This window comes from Podarcis melisellensis (assembly GCF_964234715.1).
Source record: "Podarcis melisellensis genome assembly, chromosome: 3".
In the NCBI taxonomy this organism is placed as follows: Eukaryota; Metazoa; Chordata; class Lepidosauria; order Squamata; family Lacertidae; genus Podarcis; species Podarcis melisellensis.
In genome coordinates this window covers 60684165-60702937 of record NC_138530.1, presented here as the reverse complement: position 1 = coordinate 60702937, position 18773 = coordinate 60684165, and the positions used below count along the sequence as shown (strand labels likewise).

General features: G+C 40.8%; 2 protein-coding genes across 10 annotated transcripts in view; one reads left to right on the top strand and one right to left on the bottom strand.

Annotated features, from left to right (window-relative positions):
• The first annotated feature begins 4089 nt into the window (after nucleotides 1-4089).
• On the top strand, nucleotides 4090-11687 carry HEBP2 (heme binding protein 2). 3 transcript variants are annotated; one of them, XM_081907221.1, is made up of 5 exons: nucleotides 4090-4298; nucleotides 4635-4710; nucleotides 7762-7897; nucleotides 8300-8480; nucleotides 9651-11687. In XM_081907221.1, exons 1-5 carry the CDS (start codon nucleotides 4105-4107, stop codon nucleotides 9826-9828), a joined length of 765 nt encoding a protein of 254 aa, XP_081763347.1. In that variant the 5' UTR covers nucleotides 4090-4104; the 3' UTR covers nucleotides 9829-11687. The 3 variants fall into 3 exon arrangements, with proteins under 3 accessions (XP_081763347.1, XP_081763346.1, XP_081763348.1); XM_081907220.1 differs by having other exon boundaries at nucleotides 4090-4319; XM_081907222.1 differs by having other exon boundaries at nucleotides 4226-4326.
• Nucleotides 11688-12565: 878 nt separating this feature from the next.
• NHSL1 (NHS like 1) overlaps nucleotides 12566-18773 on the bottom strand; it is a 137245-nt gene continuing 131037 nt past the window's right edge. For all 7 annotated transcript variants that reach the window (XM_081907025.1, XM_081907024.1, XM_081907027.1 and 4 more), the window contains 2 exons: nucleotides 18223-18352; nucleotides 12566-14739 (listed from right to left, as the gene is read on the bottom strand). In XM_081907025.1, coding sequence (XP_081763151.1) covers nucleotides 14088-14739; nucleotides 18223-18352 — 782 coding nt within the window. In that variant the 3' untranslated portion in view covers nucleotides 12566-14087. The remainder of the gene's footprint in view (nucleotides 14740-18222; nucleotides 18353-18773) is intronic.

Sequence of the window (18773 nt, the reverse complement as noted above, 5' to 3'; positions counted from 1 at the left end):
GCCAGGCTCATATGCTTTTCCATACATCAGACTGAAAGGCCGCGCAGGCAGTAAAATTTAGTTTTGTTCCAAAGTGGTGAGAGTTCCTAAATTGTTCTCATAGGAACTTAAGAGTGGCCTGTGAGAGCCATGCAGGTTGAAGTAGCACAACTAGCTCAGACCTCCTCATCTGCCACAGTTCCTGTGAATCAACAACATGTGATAGTCTACATATGGTAAATTAGAGCACAGGTGATCCTGAGAACTACTGATGCACCTCTCAGCATCTGCCATCTCCCTCCTGTCTCAGTCTCCCATTTTCACAGTTGACATGACACTGATACAAGCTCATGCAAAACTACTCAGGATATAAATGATGAAATAGTTTTCTTTCTGACCATTAGTCGTCATCTTCCTATTCTGTTCTCTCACATTTTATTCTATCAAACTGTGACAAATCTTATTGCAAAGGAGAACCATTGAGCTGAAGAATATGTCATATTGCTTTTGTGATGTAGGAGGAGGGATTTGCTGAAGGGGTGGAGTTTTATTTCTAGATTGGTCACAGCTGTGGCATGGTGCAATTATTACTGGCAATTCTAATAGTGAGCTTTTGTGCAAGATGAGATGTGAGAGAAGAACCCATTCCATAAAGCTAACATTACTCATCGTCCAGCACAGTTGAGCATCTTAACAGGGAGGAGGCTATACAGAAGGGTGAAATCAGGGATGCAAAGTAATAACAGAGAACAAGACCAGGTCAAAAGTAAGCCTCTTATGAACCTGCTTTCCCCTCCCTTGTTTCCCAATCTCCAACTATCTCTCAGTCTATTTAATTAACTTCTACATCAGATACACAAAAAGGAATACAAAAGCTGCAGCCTTAATTCTATATAGTGACTTTTTCAGTCTCTCAGATTAAAGCATGCATGTGTCATTTCCTAATAGGAATTTTTAAAAAACCCCAACTTGTTCAGGACAAATTACTTTACAAGAGAACAAAGGTGCAGAAAAGGTAGTGACCTTGTTATCACAAGTAGCAGCTGAAGCAGTAAACCTTAAACCTTAAAAAAATACAGTATTTGTTGTATTTTTTTGTCATAACATTTAACAGAAACTTGAAGTAATGTCATTATCAGAATCAGGATAACTGAATAGTTGTGTGATAAATTTAACTGTTCAGAACTCCTTTCTAAGTTCTTGTAGTAGTCCAAGCTTTAGGGCAACAAATCTCTCCAAAAGGTTGCTTGGTCTCCTGGCTGCCACTAGTCTATCATTCACGTAAACTAGCCTGAGACAACCAGCAGGAGCTCACATGATTGAATGTCCCCCCATGTTAAAAAAAATCAATCCACCTACATAGAAAACTTGCACAAAGCTAAGGTAGAAGCTTCTCTGTGATACCTACTTTTCTATGGAGTGGAGTTTGTTTTAAGAAGAACTCATTCACGCGAGGCCCCCATCTGCAATTTGAAGTGGTATCGTGTGGACATAGGCGTACCACTTCATTAGTTGTTTCTGAGGTCTAAACTCCATGAGGCTTTGTTGGTGGGCATTGCCTGGTTAGTGTTTACATGTGACAGGGCCTTCTTAGTGCTGGTTCCTTGTTTATGGAATGCCCTCCCTCATTACTATCAGGAGAAATTTAAAAACATTACTGTTTATCCAAGTATTTGATGACAAATAAGATATTGCTCCCGGCTGAGATCCCTGAAATCACTGGCTGAGATTATTCTCGTAAATGTTTTTAGAATGCTTTTATAATTTTTCTTTCGTTCTTTGCTTACTATTGATGGATTTTTCTGTCGTAAATTCCTTCGGGATGAAGGGTAGGGTATAAATTGAATTAATGATAATGCTGCTTTATTGCTTTGATGATGAGGATGATTAACTGCACAATTAAAATCATTACATAATTTATCTCATTAAATATAAACCAGTAGGAAATAAATAAAACCATATAAAAGCACCACAGCCAGCCTCCTCATTCCCAGCACAAGATACTGCCACACTCAGCTTACTTGAACCAAAAACCAAAAAGAAAAGGCTCTGGGCGGCAGCAAAACACAACTCTCGGGGGAACAAGTTCCATAAGCAGGAAGAAAAAATGAAAATGCCCTATCATGTGAACCTGTCAGTCAGTCTATCATACTAAATGGAAGATCCACAAGCAGAGCCGCTGAGGCCAATCTCAAGACCTCCAAAGGTCCATATGGCTATAAATGCTCCTTCAAGTAGCTCAGTCCTATTGTACCGATCTGGTGTGAAAATCATGGCAGTACCTATCTTGGGCCAGGATTCCACACTATACGCCTTCCATGCAGTGATATTGACTGTGAGGAACAAAACAAAGCAATACATGAGCGACAGAGGATCGCTGGTGCAGATGTACAGCTGTCTTCTTTGGGGTAAGGTGCTACGGTGGTACAACTGTGCTGTTTCTGTGGAACTGCAAGAAAGTTTAGCACTGTCACAAACAGCAGAGAAGAGACCTGCTTAATGCCACACCAGTATGTGATATTTCAATTAAGCAGGCAATGATGATTATGCAACAATGTTCCCTTGTTCTCCTCTCCCTCTTCCACCACGTATGGTATCATTATCAGAGCTGATCACATTACAGAGCCAGGCCTCATTTATGTGACCTTCATAAACATTTTTTTGTCAGAGGTTTAGCCAGTCCAGTTTAATGCCTGAAATGTGTGTCATATACCTCTGGAGCAACTACAGTTTAAAGAGCATCAAACCCTTTTAGGGGGGGGGGGAAATAAAAATCCACATTCTAGATATTATCTCTGCATCAACTAATTCTCCCTAAATCTGATTTTCATTCGAGTCTGGGCCCTCATTTATGAAAGCAGATGCAACATAATTGCTTAATATACCAGCGACTTTGTATCCACTGGTTCTAATTCCCTGTCAGTCTTCCTTACCAAAGGATGATCTTTTCCCTCCCCAGCTCCTGACTGCTGTGTCTGTGCTTGGAAAGCCTTTTATAGTGTCATAAAGGCTTTGCCTATTGGCTTCACTGCACAAGTGGGCGACTGCAAATTTTTACTAGGGTTGCTTTCTGCAGTGTGTCACCATTATGCCCACTTCTAGATCTTATTTGTTTACATCTTTATCTGAAAGGTCGCAACAGGGACAGTTGGTGATTTTGCAATGCCACAAATTAATTTATATTTCCACCTCTCCATTCCTGGGCTATACTTTTCTTACTTACCTGGAGCTACCAGCTTCAATTCAACCATTTCATTTCTAGAAAGCAACCGATAAATACGTGGGCTCTGGTCCATTTTTGCTATGGAGAGCATTCCTAGCATGTGGAGATGCTGTTCATCCCTAAATGTGTCAGGAACTATGAATGCCCTTTTTGCTTCTCACCCCCACCCGCAAAAAAATAAAATTGCAATTCTGCAGGAGGGGAACTTGTTCCCTTTGCATTTTAAGAGAGGGTGTTGAAAACTTAAACTCCTTGGTCTGCAATCCACAAAACACTTGCCAGTGCTGCTTCTCAGACTGAAAACATTAAATCTGCGGGTCGCTCCCAGAGCAACTCGCGTGCCAGAAGTTTCGCCCGCGTTTCTGCTTCTACGGACCACTTTCCTCACAGAGGAGCCTCAGAATATGAGAATATGCGGAGGAGCACGAGCCAACAAGGCGCCCCCGCGCATTCTATAGTACATTTGCGCTCCTAAAGGAGGCGATGCATCTCCTCACAAAGTTGGGAGTGGGAGGAAAAGAGAGCCAAGGCGCGCGAATGCCTTCGGCTTTCAAAGGGCCCTTGTCATCTCGGCCGCCCCCCCCTCCTTCCCTCCTCCCGCTTGAGGCATATGACAATCTGCCATTAGCTCACTCCCGCATTCCCAAGAGCTTGGGGGCCAGCCAGCCAGCACAACAAGCAGCATCTGACACCAAGCGGCACTGCAGGGCCAGGAGGAGCGCGCGCCCGTTCCCCGTCCACCGCCCTCGCCAGCAAAACAGCCGCTTTCGCTCCTCGCTCCCCACCCCTCGCGCGCGCGCACCCTCTCACACGTGCGAAGCTGCTCCTTTGAGGGCAGCCAATCCGGACGCCTCTCGTAGGCTAGCTGGAAAGGCGGCCAAGTGCCCCCCCCGCACCCCATAATGCCGTCAGCGGCTCTTCCTCACAACTTTGCAGGGGGGGGGAGGTTGTTTGCTCCCCTCCTTCGCAGCGTAGTGTCCCAGGCCACCTCCCCTCCCCGCCCTGGGTGTTTCCGACGCCACGGAGAGCGTCGCCTGAAATGTTGTTACACAAGGCGCCGGGGCCTTATGCAAGGAGAGCGAGGAAGAGACGGAAGGTGCTGCCGGCAGACAGAAAGGCAGGAGCCGAGAGCGAAGGGGAATATGGGTAGAGGGGATGCGGCGGGGGGATTTGAAAGGGCAACGGGGCGGGGGAGGGATTGCGAAGGTTGCGCTTTGGTTTCTGCTTTAGGGAAGCTGCGCCTTAAAAAATAAAAATAATACTAGGCGCAGCTTCTTGCAATACATTTCCATACTGGGGGAAATGTTTGCACCAGTTGCCTTTCTGCATACTCCGTTGAATACAAAGGGACGGGCTCTGAGGGAAGAGATGTGCAGGTGCACATGCAGAATGTGGAAGGGAAGCTCTAACGTCGTTCCTTTTCTCCACCCAGGATGCTGAAGACTATAAAACAAGCCCTCTTCTCTACTGGGCTGGAGATGCCCAAATGGACAGCCCTGCCAAACCAGGTGACCAGCGTTTATGGTTGTTGTTGTTTTTAATGACTGGAAGGTGACTTTCCGCTTAATCCTTGATCGCGTCCAGTAAGTGGAAGGGGAAGAGATAATAATAATAATAATAATAAATTTTATTTATATAGATTTGCACACATGCATACACACGTCCCTGAGCGGAGTCCTAAACACAAGTTGCTTGACTAAATATGTGATAGAGTGGGCGGCACCTAAGCAGGGGTTCATTACGTGTGAGAGTTCCCTATTGCAGCTGGAAATATCACTGTTGCCAAAAAGTCTAAATTTTGGGTTCAGCTACGAGGTACTGTGGTTGAGTAATGCAACAGTGTAAATGAGTTTGATTAACCTATTATTATTTTTGAAAATACCTTCAGATTGCAATTTAAATCTATGTCATTGATTAAGGATAACCTTACATTACTGAGAGAACCTGAGGTTTGAACTCTGTTAACATGGCTACATACTGCAGTCATTTCTGAAGATTTAAATGTTAGGAAATTGTTCACCTCATTCCAGAAAATATGTCTTCGACACCATGCATTTTTTCTTGGTAAAAATAAATATTTACAAATACATCTTTAAAATGTTAAATGTTGCAGGTTTAAAAGTTCTGAACATGTTTAATTATCAGTGGCTGCACGAAATATATGTGTTCAGAAACAAATTTTAATGCTGAGCTCTTCTAGGACAAAGGATTGTAGAAGTGAACTTCGGCTTATAAGCCTTCTGTGTGGTCTTCAGCCTTTGAAGGTGGAAAACAGTGGGCTAGGAGGGAGAAATGCATGCTAAGGTGTTGTGAGAGGAAAGCTAGCACTTACATACAGATACCCAGCCAGATATTTGGTTCCTGTTCTCAAGTGGATCATCCGATTGAGTATTGCAACATTGGTGCTCAATTCCCACAAAGACTTACTTATTGCCAAAGTAAACAGCAAGCTCATGTAACATTTCTCCCAACTTTTTTAAAAAAAGAAAATTGGCTGGAGTTGGGGAGGGGAAGACCGCTGGGGTGAAGAACAACGTAACCCTCTTCCCTCTGCAGGGGCCTTGCTATGTATTTAAAAGATCTGAGAGCACAATGCAGTAGCTCCCCACCCTCTCTATTCATGAGAAATGGGGTCATGTGGTGGGGGGGGGCTGAATGTTCAGAAATATTCAGCTGGCACCTGCTCTTGTTTTTTAGATACTTTCATGGGATTTTCCAAATTACCATGTTGCTTCTGCTATTTCTTTTACTGGGCCGTGTGGCTGGATGAATTTTAAGTTTTTATTTGATCATTGTTAGTGGTTTTATGAAGACAGAAGTGCCTGGCGTGCTCTGGTCCATGGGGTCATGAAGAGTCGGACACAACTAAACGACTAAACAACAACAACAACAGTGGTTTTATAAACTGCCTCAAAGACTTAGTCGCAAAAACGCAGAGTGCCTATACTTCAAACAAATTTTAGACCAGGGTTCAAATCCTCACTCACTCCATGAAGCTCACTGGGTGACTTTGGTTCAGTCATTGCCTCTCAGCCTAACTTCCCTCACAGGACTGTTGTGGGAAGTAATTAAGGAGCACAGGGGGAAATGTGGGATATAAATAAGTAAATATTCTCCAGGATTTGTCATTAGTCCCTTGAAGACATACCAGGAGGGCAACTGTTGCATTAAGGGAGCCCCAACTGTTAAGGGGCAGCTGGGTCTCCTCCAAGCGCCCCGATTACTGCTTCCCTTTTTCTTCAAACCATAGATTGCCATGCAAAACATCCAGTGGCAACCCAAACAGTCAAGCAGATTGTGGTCTTCCAACAAGACAGGCGAAGAAAAAACTCTGTGTCACATTTATTCCTCCTCCTGCTGCTGCCCAAATACACTTAAGGACTGAACCTGGCCTTACCATGTGATGCTGCAGCAGAAACGCCTTCAAATACTTAGAAAGTTCTTCAGCAGCTATGCTGGTGGGCCCAGTGCTTTCCTTTATAGTGCTGGGGGTGAAGCGTTTGCAGTCACTGTTGCCGCACCCATCTTCCTTATTTCTCAATGCTGCTAAGCTCTGTGGCATCTCCTGCCCCCAAATATACATATCAGGAGTGAGGGCCTGATTCACTGAGAATAACAAAGTTATTTTATTTATTTACTACTCTTTATATACCATATTTCCTCCAAGGTGGCAAACATAGTTCTCCCCTGCCCATTTCATCCTCACAACCACCCTGGGACCAGACAATACGTTTTTAAAAAGAGAGGACCTGGGACACTCAAAGATGACTTGTTTACCTGGGATTAACAGTGCCTGGGGTTAGTGGTAATTTCCCCACTCAAAAATTGTCTTCTACAAGCTGTTTTTCCATCATGGAGAACAGTGAGCTTTCACTATTTAGTTGGAAAAACAGCAGGAAGGCCATTTTGAAAGGGAAACTGACCAGAGGAGAAAAAGTTAATCAGTTCCTCCTCCTCCTCCTCCTCCTCCCCCCCCCCATTCAACTGCTTTGGGTGGCAACCTCCTATTACTACTATTCATGAAAATAAAAGCAGTAGCAAACTGCATCTGCTATATGGAGTCTACTTTGGTCCTAAGATCTTGATCTAAAGGTGTATATATGGGATCAGTTTGCAGAATAGCAATGGGTAAATGACTAGTGAGGTAAAATCGAGGAAAGAGATTGGTTTTGTGTGTTTTTGTAACAATTCACAGCCCTTATCACAATACGTATTGTGATAGGCATTTCCTCTGTCTAGAGCAGGGGTAGTCAACCTTTTTATACCTACCGTCCACTAATGCATCTTTCTTGATGGTAAAATTTCCTTACCGCCCACCAGTGCTCGATGGAAGGAGGATTCAGCTTGTGCCGTAGAACCCCTTACCGCCCACCTAGAATCCTGAAACGCCCACTAGGTAGGGACCAGGTTGGCAACCCTGGTCTAGAGATAGGGAACACACTTTCATTTACTCGTTTTTAGTTGTGGTTCCTACTTTTAAAGAGTTCAATATCTATGCAGTTTATTGTATGAAAATTACCAGGTAACAAGTCTTGATTTTTGTTTTTCCCCCCCTTAAGGCTACTGATTATGAAATTCGACAGTATGAACCAGCCAAATGGGTTTGCACATCTGTTAAAACTGTGGACTGGGATTCAGCTATCAATACTGGTTTTACTAAGCTCTTTAATTATATTAAGGGCAAGAATGAAAAAGGTAAGGTGTGTTTTGCTCTACTTGTGTTTCCCTTGAAATCAGCTTCCCTTTGGCGGGAGACAAACACTAAGCACACATTGTTCCTCTTCTTCTTGAAAATATACCTCAGGTGTGTCTTTTTGGTGGGGGAATGTGAGAAATAGTAAAGGAGAGAATCCAAATTTCTAACTAAAAACCCAACATCCCAAAGGGATTTTAGTGTTGGAAAGCACAGGTGATGTCATCTAGTTCAGCCTTATTTCAGGTTGAGGTCCTGATCACTCTGGTGTGGATTAGAGATGCTCTTGCTTCCTTCATACCCCCCTGCAATCTTAGCAATCTATTCCTGTTCTATTCCATCCTTTCTTTTGTAATGTTTTGATAATGTGTTAAGTGTAGCTAGTAATATCTTGCCTCTTGCAGGAGTAAAGATAGACATGACAGCTCCAGTGACATGCTATGTGCAGCCAGGTGCTGGCCCATTCTGTGAGTCCACAACAACCGTCTCTTTTTACGTGCCACCTCAACACCAGGCAAATCCACCTAAGCCATCAGAGGCAGATGTCTTCATTGAAACGAGGCCAGCAATTACTGTGTTTGTCAGGTAAGCATGTGTGTCTATAACCTGCACCAGGTGTGGAGAACTACAGCTTCCACTTTCCCTAGCCATTGGCCATGCTGGCTGAACTGTAATTCCCATCAACCCCAAGACTACCTCCGTGTGGCCAACACCATTTTTGTAATTTATCTTGGAAAATGTCTGCTAACTTTGACTGCCACCTTGTGGTAACAGTATTGTGTCAAGGTTTTATGTGTTTCATGAAGGTGCAGATATGGGAGGTGGAAGGAACTGGAAAGAAAAACTGCTGAAACTAGAATTTTAATAAACCTTCTTGGATGCTTTAATGGGGAAGATGAGCCATTTTCTCCATTAATATTTTTGCTACAGTGCTTTGTGGAGCTGTAAAAATCCAAACTGCCCTTCAGGCGAGCCACACAGTCCTGGTGAAATGTATTTGTGTAAACAAGAGCTTTCTCCAGTGCCTTCTAGTTTCTTCTTTCCCTTAAAAGTGAACTCAAAACGGGGGCCTGCATGTTCTTGCTCACATATATAGTGTCTGTGACATTAAAAGCTGATATATATATATATGAGAATGAACTGGTGCCTTCATGTCGGTGCTCCATCCTGGCCCAGGTTGCAAAAGAACTGTGCAGTGATTTTTTTGAGACACTAGTTATTAAAATCATAACCCGCTGTGTAGACAGCTTCCATGTAGCTACGCTGGTTCACACAAACATTGTGTCCAAGAAATTACTGCCCAAGCTCAAGCTCAGTGGCATTGTCACGGGATCTAGCCATGCATGTGAAGTGGCTTGTAGAGTTTCCCATGTTCCCACAATGCAGGCCATATAAGTTACTGCTGTCCTTGCCTGTAGAAGGAGATTGAGCAATTGCCACACAGCAGCTTTCAAAATGTATACACGAGAATGTTGCAGAGCAAGACTCTTTGAATCCCTCTGCAATGAAATGGAAAGGATTCTTGTTTCCTCAACATAAATTTAGTTACATATAAATGAAATCATTGATTTGGAAATTATTATTATTATTATTATTGGACCATCGTAGGTAGAAAAATTTACTAATACTGGTTTATGAGTGTTGATTCCATGTGGCTTGCCTACATTTGTCTATCACGTACACAGGTATTCTACTTAGAACATAAAACAGTAGTCTCAACATATACAGAATACTTTGGTTTTTTGTTCTCAACAGATCTTTTGGAGGATTTGCCAATGCTAAAAAGAACCAGGATGAAATACTGGCACTTGCTGAAAGTCTGAAGCGGGATGGAAAAACTTTTCAAGAAAAGGTCTATTATACTGCAGGCTATGATAGTCCATTTAAATTGCTGAACAGACACAATGAAGTTTGGCTTATCAGGAAAAGCTAAAACCTCAACAATTCAGATTATAGCCTTAATAACCATAAGTGTCCTTAACTAAATATATTTCCTAATATTTTCCTACTTAGCCCATTGCCTTAATATCTATCAGTGCCAATATAATACTTGTTTCACAATATTTATATATAACTATATAATAAAACTTCCAAGTGGTTTACAAAAATGTAAGATGGCTATATAGGTTGCTATAGTGTGGCTGCATGTGCAGCCATGCATCAGAGTGAGCATGTGACCAAACTCTCTTTCTGCAGGCAATTTCTCTGTCCTTATAGCTGGCTCAACTCCACTGACGTCAGTATGGGAACATTATAGCTTCTGAACTGCTATGCAGATTCCATACTCCTAAGGCACGGGTAGGAAACAAGACATAAGCAGTTCTCAGTTGATTAGGGTAGCGGAAGGTAGGAATGCACAGGCCCTGATCTCTGATTTTAACTAACGCATGTTGGGCACAAGATTCCTGCATTGCAGAGAATTGGACTCGATTACTCTCGTAGTCCCTTCAGTCTCTCCAATTCTGTTATTATATGTTCCTTTTTACTGCAGCCTTTTAAAAACAGTAGTTAAAGGATCCATTTCAAAAGGAAGGAAGCCAGGCCTCTTCAGATGTCCTGTAATACAGTTATGGTCTCAATGCCCTAATTGCTAGGGCATTAAGGACCTCCACTGTTGCCCCTTCAGTAATTACTGAATCAGATTCTGGGGTAGGAAACTAATGGGGAAAAGGAGCTTACTGTAACCTTTGTAATACTTTTAATAATATTTTGTAATTTTTTTATCCATATTACTTCTCAAAGTTACAGGAATCATTTAAAACCTTTACCATTTTGATATATAAACTGAGACTAATTTTGATCACGCTGACATTAGTTTTATGTTTTTGCCTTTGGGCACTTGAAAGGAGGGGAAAATGGCCCTCCAACCAATTGGAATTTGATGTGCCTGCCTTAATGTTCCTTCTCACATTATAGATACATCAAGAGATCTTTCATAGAAACCTATGTTCCATGTTGCCACAGTGAAGATGCAGCGTAGGTCAGTTGGAGGGTGGTGCTGGAATAGCCACTTACATGGGCATATTTTCATGGGGAAGACAACATGTGGTCCCATTCTCCAATACTTTATATTAAATGGACAAACTGTGTAATTTTCAGCACATTAAAATATTCAGTTATTAGGCTTTTGAGGACTTTCCGCCTTTGGAATTTTGTAAGGTGCTATATAATAATTTTTAAGTTGTATAAAGTGTGATTTTTGTAAAACCAAAATGTTAAATCAAATAATTGACACTGAAAACTACTGATGCTGATGTTGCCAAACTGTAGTGCTGCTCCTGGCAAATAGATCACACACGTGAAGACGTATCAAAAATAATAAGAAGGGGTAGTGTTTACTTGCACATTTAAGTTTTAAGCTCTGAAATGTCGCTAGCCAGAAAAGCCTTGTGTTTGTACTGAACACATAGATGAGCTTGAAAGTGGACTTGAAACCATTTGATAGGCTGTCAATCTTTAGAAAGATATAGCATCTATGGGAACGTGTGAATTAACAGGAAAGGCTGAATGTTGTTACTTTCCTATACACTTAGCTTTAAAAAAATTTTTGGCCAGTTAATGTATCTGCTAATGTGAGATGCTAATAGTCTGTGCAATCTATTTACACCAGCAGCTGTGACAGATGAATGGAAAACACAATGGATGTTTTCTTAGCACCTGCTCTAACAGAAACCAGCAGCTTTGTTCAGCTGCAGAGAGAAGCTGCCTATTTCATTGGTAATAATATAAATAATGTGTCCATTGTCGCCAATAAAATTTGTCATTAATAAATACAACTAATTTTTTTAAAAATAGTTTCCTTTGTTCTGAGGATATCATAATGGTGTATTTTTCCAGCATTCATAAACATGAGGCTTTGGGAAGCAAAAAGTGTTCATTTATCAATTCCCCCCTTACTTTGTAACAATTTACATGTTTTAGAACGTATAGGACACAACATGAGTTGGAGGAGAGAAGAGGGGCGACTGTGTAGTTCCCTGAAAACAACCATTAGACACTCTTAGGGCTGGATTCAACAAATGCAATACACTAGCAGAAGCCCCTGCTAGCTCAATGGGGTCTTCCTCATTCCCCCATGCCTCCCCCAATCCTCTCTGGAGGATCAGCAGAACTCCCAGAAGAGTATATGGGGTGCGAAGATGGGGGAGGGATCCTCCTGTTTGGCAAACAGAAATGCTTGTGTTGATGGAACGATGAGAAGAGTATGACGTTGAATTCCTCCCTGAGCAAGGAGAGCAGAAAAACGTATGGCTGTGCAACTTAGGAAGCGGAGGCTCAGTCATGGAACTATATAGGGCATGATCCACTAAATCTAATAGCTGTGATCCAGTGGCCTCGGTTTACACACAGGGGGATACCATTCCTTTTTGAGAGAGTCTAACGTTTGGCACACCTCATGGGAAATCACCATATTTGCACAAAGAGGTTCTCTAGAATAGAAAACTGTGTTTGGGGCTTTGGATTTTGACCAGCAGGCTCAGTCCCATCTATGCCTCCTTGTGGTTGATCAATGCTTTCTTACCCCCTTTAATAAGACCATAAGGATGTGTTCAGACCTACCTATTCCTCGTGTTCAAGCCTGCCACAAACCCTTGCTCTGCCAGGCTAGCGTTCAGTATAACAGCACCCCCAGATTTTCAAGTGTTGCAGTATTAACTCTAGCCACAAGATGACAAATGGCAGCCTTGTTTATTGACGCAGTCACAGGATCGTCCCCATCCCCTTCTCGAGTTGAGTGAAGGCCACTAAAATTTATAGAACTAACAAAGAACAGAGATGGAGAGAAAAAGAGCCAAGTGTTTTTCATCAAAATAAATTATCTACATAGAGGAGGGTTGTTTTTTTCTTTAAAAAAATGTAAAAGGTCCAGCACTGGTAGGGCAAAGGCTACCTCAAGAACTTGTATTATGTACAAACATTATAAAAACAGAAGACTAGCAACTTATTCAAAATTCATTTTCCAAAAAACCCAACAATCCTGTGATCAAAATCACAGCTGATATTTTAGCTATCAGTTATATTCTTTACAAATAAGAAAGTTATATATATATATATCTATATATTTAAACACACTGGTAAAGACTCAATACAATTAAGCAAAGTCTCCTAAATCGTTAAGTTTATTTTCCCATATCAAGGAGATGCTGACTGTAGACAAAAAAGTAAAACTAATTGTAGTGTATTCTTTGGTAACCAAAAGTTAGCAAGTGTTTCAATATTCCAAGTGATATGTTGCTTAAAACTTTCCCATTTTGACAAATATAAGAAAAACTGGTAATTCCCAGTTTAACTGAAAAGAAAAGGGTACCATTTGCAGTTATATACTATAAGCTCTCAAATCGAGAAGTTAATGGCCATTTGCTTATTATTATTATTATGCCTCACCCCATCCCAGATTTACCTACATCTTCTTTACAAATCGGCAGCCATTTATTTTAGGTCTTCTATAGGACATCATAATTTCCATTCAAAGAAACAAATTCACCTATGAGGTTTTTTTCCCTTAAGAACCCAATAGATGGACTGTAATATACCCACACAGCAGTCACTTCTGTATTACAATAGTGCTTCTTTCCTATTGCGTTTTTTAAAAAACAGTAATTCAGAATCTGGTCAGCCTGTTTGTTATGCTATCATGACATGGTTAGACCAGCAGAGGACTCCCTACACAAACTAGAAGAAACAGTGGGACAACAGCCAACACGGCTAACTACTAGGCCACATATTCTATCGTTCCCTGCTCAAAAGAGATTACTAGGTTTCATAAATATAACACTTTGAAAGCTGCTGCCACCCTGTACCACAGAAGCTCCCCATTTTCTCTGTAGGCTTACTTTAATTTTCTACACTCTTAAAAAAATCACACACAACCCAGAATCTGAAAATATTAGTTTCTTTTTTTTATCTAAAGGATTTTAATGCTTTAATGGACTGATCTGACTTAGTTCCATTTAAACTAAAAGTCACTTCCATTTAAACTAAAAATCTCACCCCATCGAGCCACATAGAGGTATCAGTACTGTAGCATCAATTACCACATTCTAAATACTTGGCGAAGTAAATTGTACTGATTAGGGCTTCCTGCTAAGTCTGGGTCATTTTGTATACCTTATGAAAGCTGTGACATCATAGTGCCTTCTTAATCCTCACCCTTTTTTCAGTTGATGGCATACATATTAAAAGAATTTTGTATCAACCAGTTATCAAGTCTGGGTGAGTTGTACTGTTCTCACTGGAGGCCACATCTTCATTAATGTCCATTTCATCACTGTCAAACACATCAAATTGTTCCTCGTCTAAAGACCTACAAGTTCTGCTTTCTGCAGGTTCAAATGGTTCCACATCTCCCTCGCTGATAACAGTCATAGGGCTACTCTGGATCCTGTTTCGAACATTGTATTTGCTACTTGCAGCAGATGGCGGGGTTCGAGACCTGCCGTACCTGGCGCTGGAAAAGGACAGACTTCTTGGCATCAGGCCTTCACTCTTGGCCCATTCTTCCTGGGCCCGTCTGCTCTTGGTAGGAGAACAACTTGAGCTACTGTCAGTGGGCTCCCAGGAAGAATCTGCCTTGGCTCTTTGAAACCTTGGGTCTGTGTTTTTTAGCATCTCTGCTGCTGACATGCGAGAACTGGTATCTGAACGGCTCCCTTTTTTAAGCAGAAGTGCCTTGAAGTTGTCATTGCTGGTGCTGCTTTTGCGAATATTTCTTTGAATTGATCCTGCCTGTTTAAGGGAAGCCAGATTTGGAGAAGCACCAGTGGGTGTAACAGGGGGTGATGGCGAATGATTTCGGGTATGATCATCCTCAGAGTCTTTGCGGCCAAGGACTTTCCTTTTGGATCTATGATTTTAATGTAGAAGAAAAACATAAAATCAGTATTAGCATCTCACTTCAATGCTTTTCCTATTTCACATATGAATATTGTAACAAGCAAGCAGATGAATATAAGCTGAAATGAGTAGGAAGAGACTGGCAACAGGAATGGTGACATTCTGATAACAGGAGTCTTGTTCTGAACTGTATTCTCCAGTACAGAACTGAATTAATCCAATTTACTTGCAAGTTACAATATTAATTTCTCATAAATATTTTGCAAAGCAAATATTTGAATCTTGCTAAATTGTATTTTCTTAATTAAAACAGCTTTCCAATATAGTAGCGTCCTCCAAATTAATATATTCTAGCTACACTTGTCAAGGTGTTCCAAATGAAATTGCCAAAGGGCGTGAAATTAATGAAGCCTAAATGAAATCCACATGCTCTGTGGGGAGCTAGGAACATAAGAAGCATTTTACTGTATCAAAAGTAATTAGCACATAGGACATACTATGAAGCTTCATCTAAAAGCAGTTGCATTGACCCGCAAAGAAGGGAAAGGACATCCCTTAAAAACAACAAATTAATTTGTATACAGGGGAAATCAGAAAGTGTATAGGATAAAACAAGGAGTTGGTAAGTGATTAACAAAGATGGTAAAGGACATGTAGTATTCCTTTCAAGTTAACACCAATCATATATTAATGCCGCCCAAACACTCCCAACACATTTAAAAATGGTACCGATAAGAAAATAATATCACTTTTGAAGAAAGCCTTATGTAGATTCACAGTTCAGAAGAAAAGACTGAGCAATATGTTCACTTGTCAGTCTCTAGGAAGAAACCTCAACCCAAGAGTCTTGGACTATTGTGTGCCCCTTGGCCTATCCAGAGGGAGAACATAAATGGGCTGTGCTGTTCTATATTTATTTAAATGCTATATATATAACTGACTATGCAGTATTTTTTTAAAAAAGGGGGGTTGCAGAGATACTGCATACAAACAAATACTGGAAAGTAGGTAACACTTTCCTGGGTTAAAATAAACATGCCTAAACTATTTGATGACACACACAGACATGCGTGCCTATACTGAAAATGAGTTTCCAGTAAAGTCTAGCATAGCAGTAGCCAAAATGCCCTCCAGATATTGGAATCCAATTCCCATTATCCCTTATCATTGGCCATATTGGATGGGGGATGCTATGTTTATTACCCCTGGCTGGGGTACCGATAAAATCATTTTCAAACTGAAAATGGCCAAGCCAAAGCTGGGATTTCAAGAAAAATTAGGGGAAGGGAAGGACCACCCTCTCCATGTTTACTTCAGTTCACTGAGAATGAGATCAACTTGTGGGTTTAAGATCACAAAAGGACCACAGCTCAGTGGTAGAGCATTGGCTTTGCATGCAGAAGGTTCCAGGTGCAAATCTTGGCATCTCCAGCTAGGCCTGAGAAGGACTCCTTACTGGAATCCTGGAGAGCCACTGCCAGAGTAGACAACAAATATCTGACTCTGTGTGAAGCGGCTTCCTATGTTCCTAAAATGCAGGAAAAATGAGAGCTATACGAATGTGGACTAGCAGATAAATTTGAAAATTTTGGGGTCAGCAGATGAAAGATATATAGTACTATGTAACTAGTAAAAACATGTTTTCAGGACTTATTCTTATGTACATTTCACACAAAATACACAGTTTGTATAATTGTGCAATACAGACCAAGCCCCTTGCGAAAAACAAAGAACACCATCCATAGAAAATTAGATGTACTTAAAGACAATTGAAAACTATGGGACATAACTACATTATAAAATTATGCCCACGTTATTTTATTCTATGATTCTCTCCAGTCATAATTGGAAGTTTCATACGACATTAACAGCTGAAGTTTGCACTGTGACACACAACAGCATGAAAAGTAAACACCAGGTGTTATCAGTTAATGTATGTCGGTATCCATGGGATGTATCCTCACTCAGTATCTAATTTGAAAGTGGCTGTGCAATCACATCTCAGGTGTTTCCAGAGGATGTTTGCCAGTTTTGTAGTCAACATACTCAGGACTTATTTGTTCTCTTACAAGGAAGACTGGGGAGGAAGGTGAGAGAAGAATGTAAACACTCTTCCCCTACTCACAAATGCAATCTGTGTCTCACATATACACACTGCTCTTTTCCCACACAAAGATGAATGTTTCTCTTGAATCCAAGAGTTATTTAGGTATACCCATGGACTTGCCATGTGTGGTGGGAATTGTTACTTTACTCTACATATAGCAAACTCCTGTGCCATATTGCAATTCACTTCCTTTCAGTGCCTTTTGGAACTAGTTGAGTGGTGTCTTCAGTCTTGGTCTATATATGTTTAGTAATGGGAAATATGTAGGGTAGTGGGAAACACGTTACTCTGAAATGCACAATTGTTTGCCATGAAAGGATATCATCCTAGAAGCAAAACTTTTCTACCCTGCAATATTTAACACTACAATATATAAACTGTACAATATATAAACATGACCCAAAGTTCCCAACACAGAGCATTCCCAACCTATACTCACATAACATAATGAGAACATACTTGTGCCACTTTCAATTACACTCCCCAAAGATGTTCCAATTCGTAGAGAGAGAAAAATCACCACAAGGTGGCACCAGTAACACACATTAGATATTCCAAGTCAAGATATGTCACTTTCTTTTTAGGGCATTTCCTGCCTGCCCCTTCTAGCTAAAGGTATCTTAAAGTATTTTTAAAAATGGGTTGCATTCTGAAAATCTGTAATCAAAGATATCGTCTAAAGAACCATAATTATTTGTAGAGATTCATTTGCATTTGTTTAGCCTTGTGAAATGTGTTCATCCATTGAACTTCCTTCCTTCCTTTAATCAGGAGAGTATGATTGGGGTTAGTCTGTATTGCACATTCGAAACGACAGATCAGTGTGTCACAGAAATAGCTCATCTTCAACTGGATTATGGCAATCTATAATCCAGCTACTGTCATATGTTTTGCCATATGACGGATAGATCATGTTTACTTGCCAGTTTAAGCCAAGCTTGCCATGAAGCATTAGAGTTGAGCCTCTGTCCCAAACTGCACCATATAATCAGCAGAGAAGAGGGGGGAAAAGAATGGAGGGTAGAGGAAATGAAAACAAAAAGATACACAAAGAAAGCAATAGTATATGTTAAATCAAGCAGATTTGAGAGAAACAGTACAATACAAACAAGGGATCACTTGACATTCACAGAAGGGCCAGAGACTGACAATTTTACCAAACTTGATTTTGCTGCCAGCAAAGTTTAGTTTCAGAATTAGTTGATTGCAAAGCAATGAAAGGTGCATATATGAATAATCTATTTTAACTACGTATTACCAGAAACTAAAGTGAATTTCTTTGAAAAATAAAATAATAGTCATTAGCATTACATATTATGTAAGATATATTTAAAACTCTTAAGGGATAATGGATAAAGCAACACAAATAAGGCTATTAAACAATACCTGTGAATGGCTGCAAAAAGATCCTCAGTAGTCCTTGGTCTGGTTGGCACTGCCACCACCTCACTGTCTTCTCCATAACTAGGGCTTTGCAGTAAAAAGCTGTTTGCTGCATCTGATTCAAACCCCTCAGCTAAAATGCAATAAGTAAGAAAATTATGCGGGATTATAAACTCGCAATATCTGAAGAGTTAAGAGTTAAATAGCCAACAGGGCAATAAAGACTGTAAATTTCCCTAAAAATGCACAACACAGCCATGCTTCTGCCTTTTTACTGATGGCAACAACAAAATTATTTTGAGTAACTACATTCTGTGAAAAGCTATTTATTTGCTTACAAGGAACATAACACTGACATTTCTGGATTCCCTCATCCCCACCCCATGGCCATCATTATTGTCGCAGTTTAAAAATCAACACAACAGAGATTTGGTTGAGAAATCCCCCTTGACAATTGTTCCCCTTAAATAAAGAAGGATTCTTTACACACCATTAGCCCGAGTTCTATTATTTCCCTTAGGATCTGCATGCATTTGCACCGAGAGTGTTACACT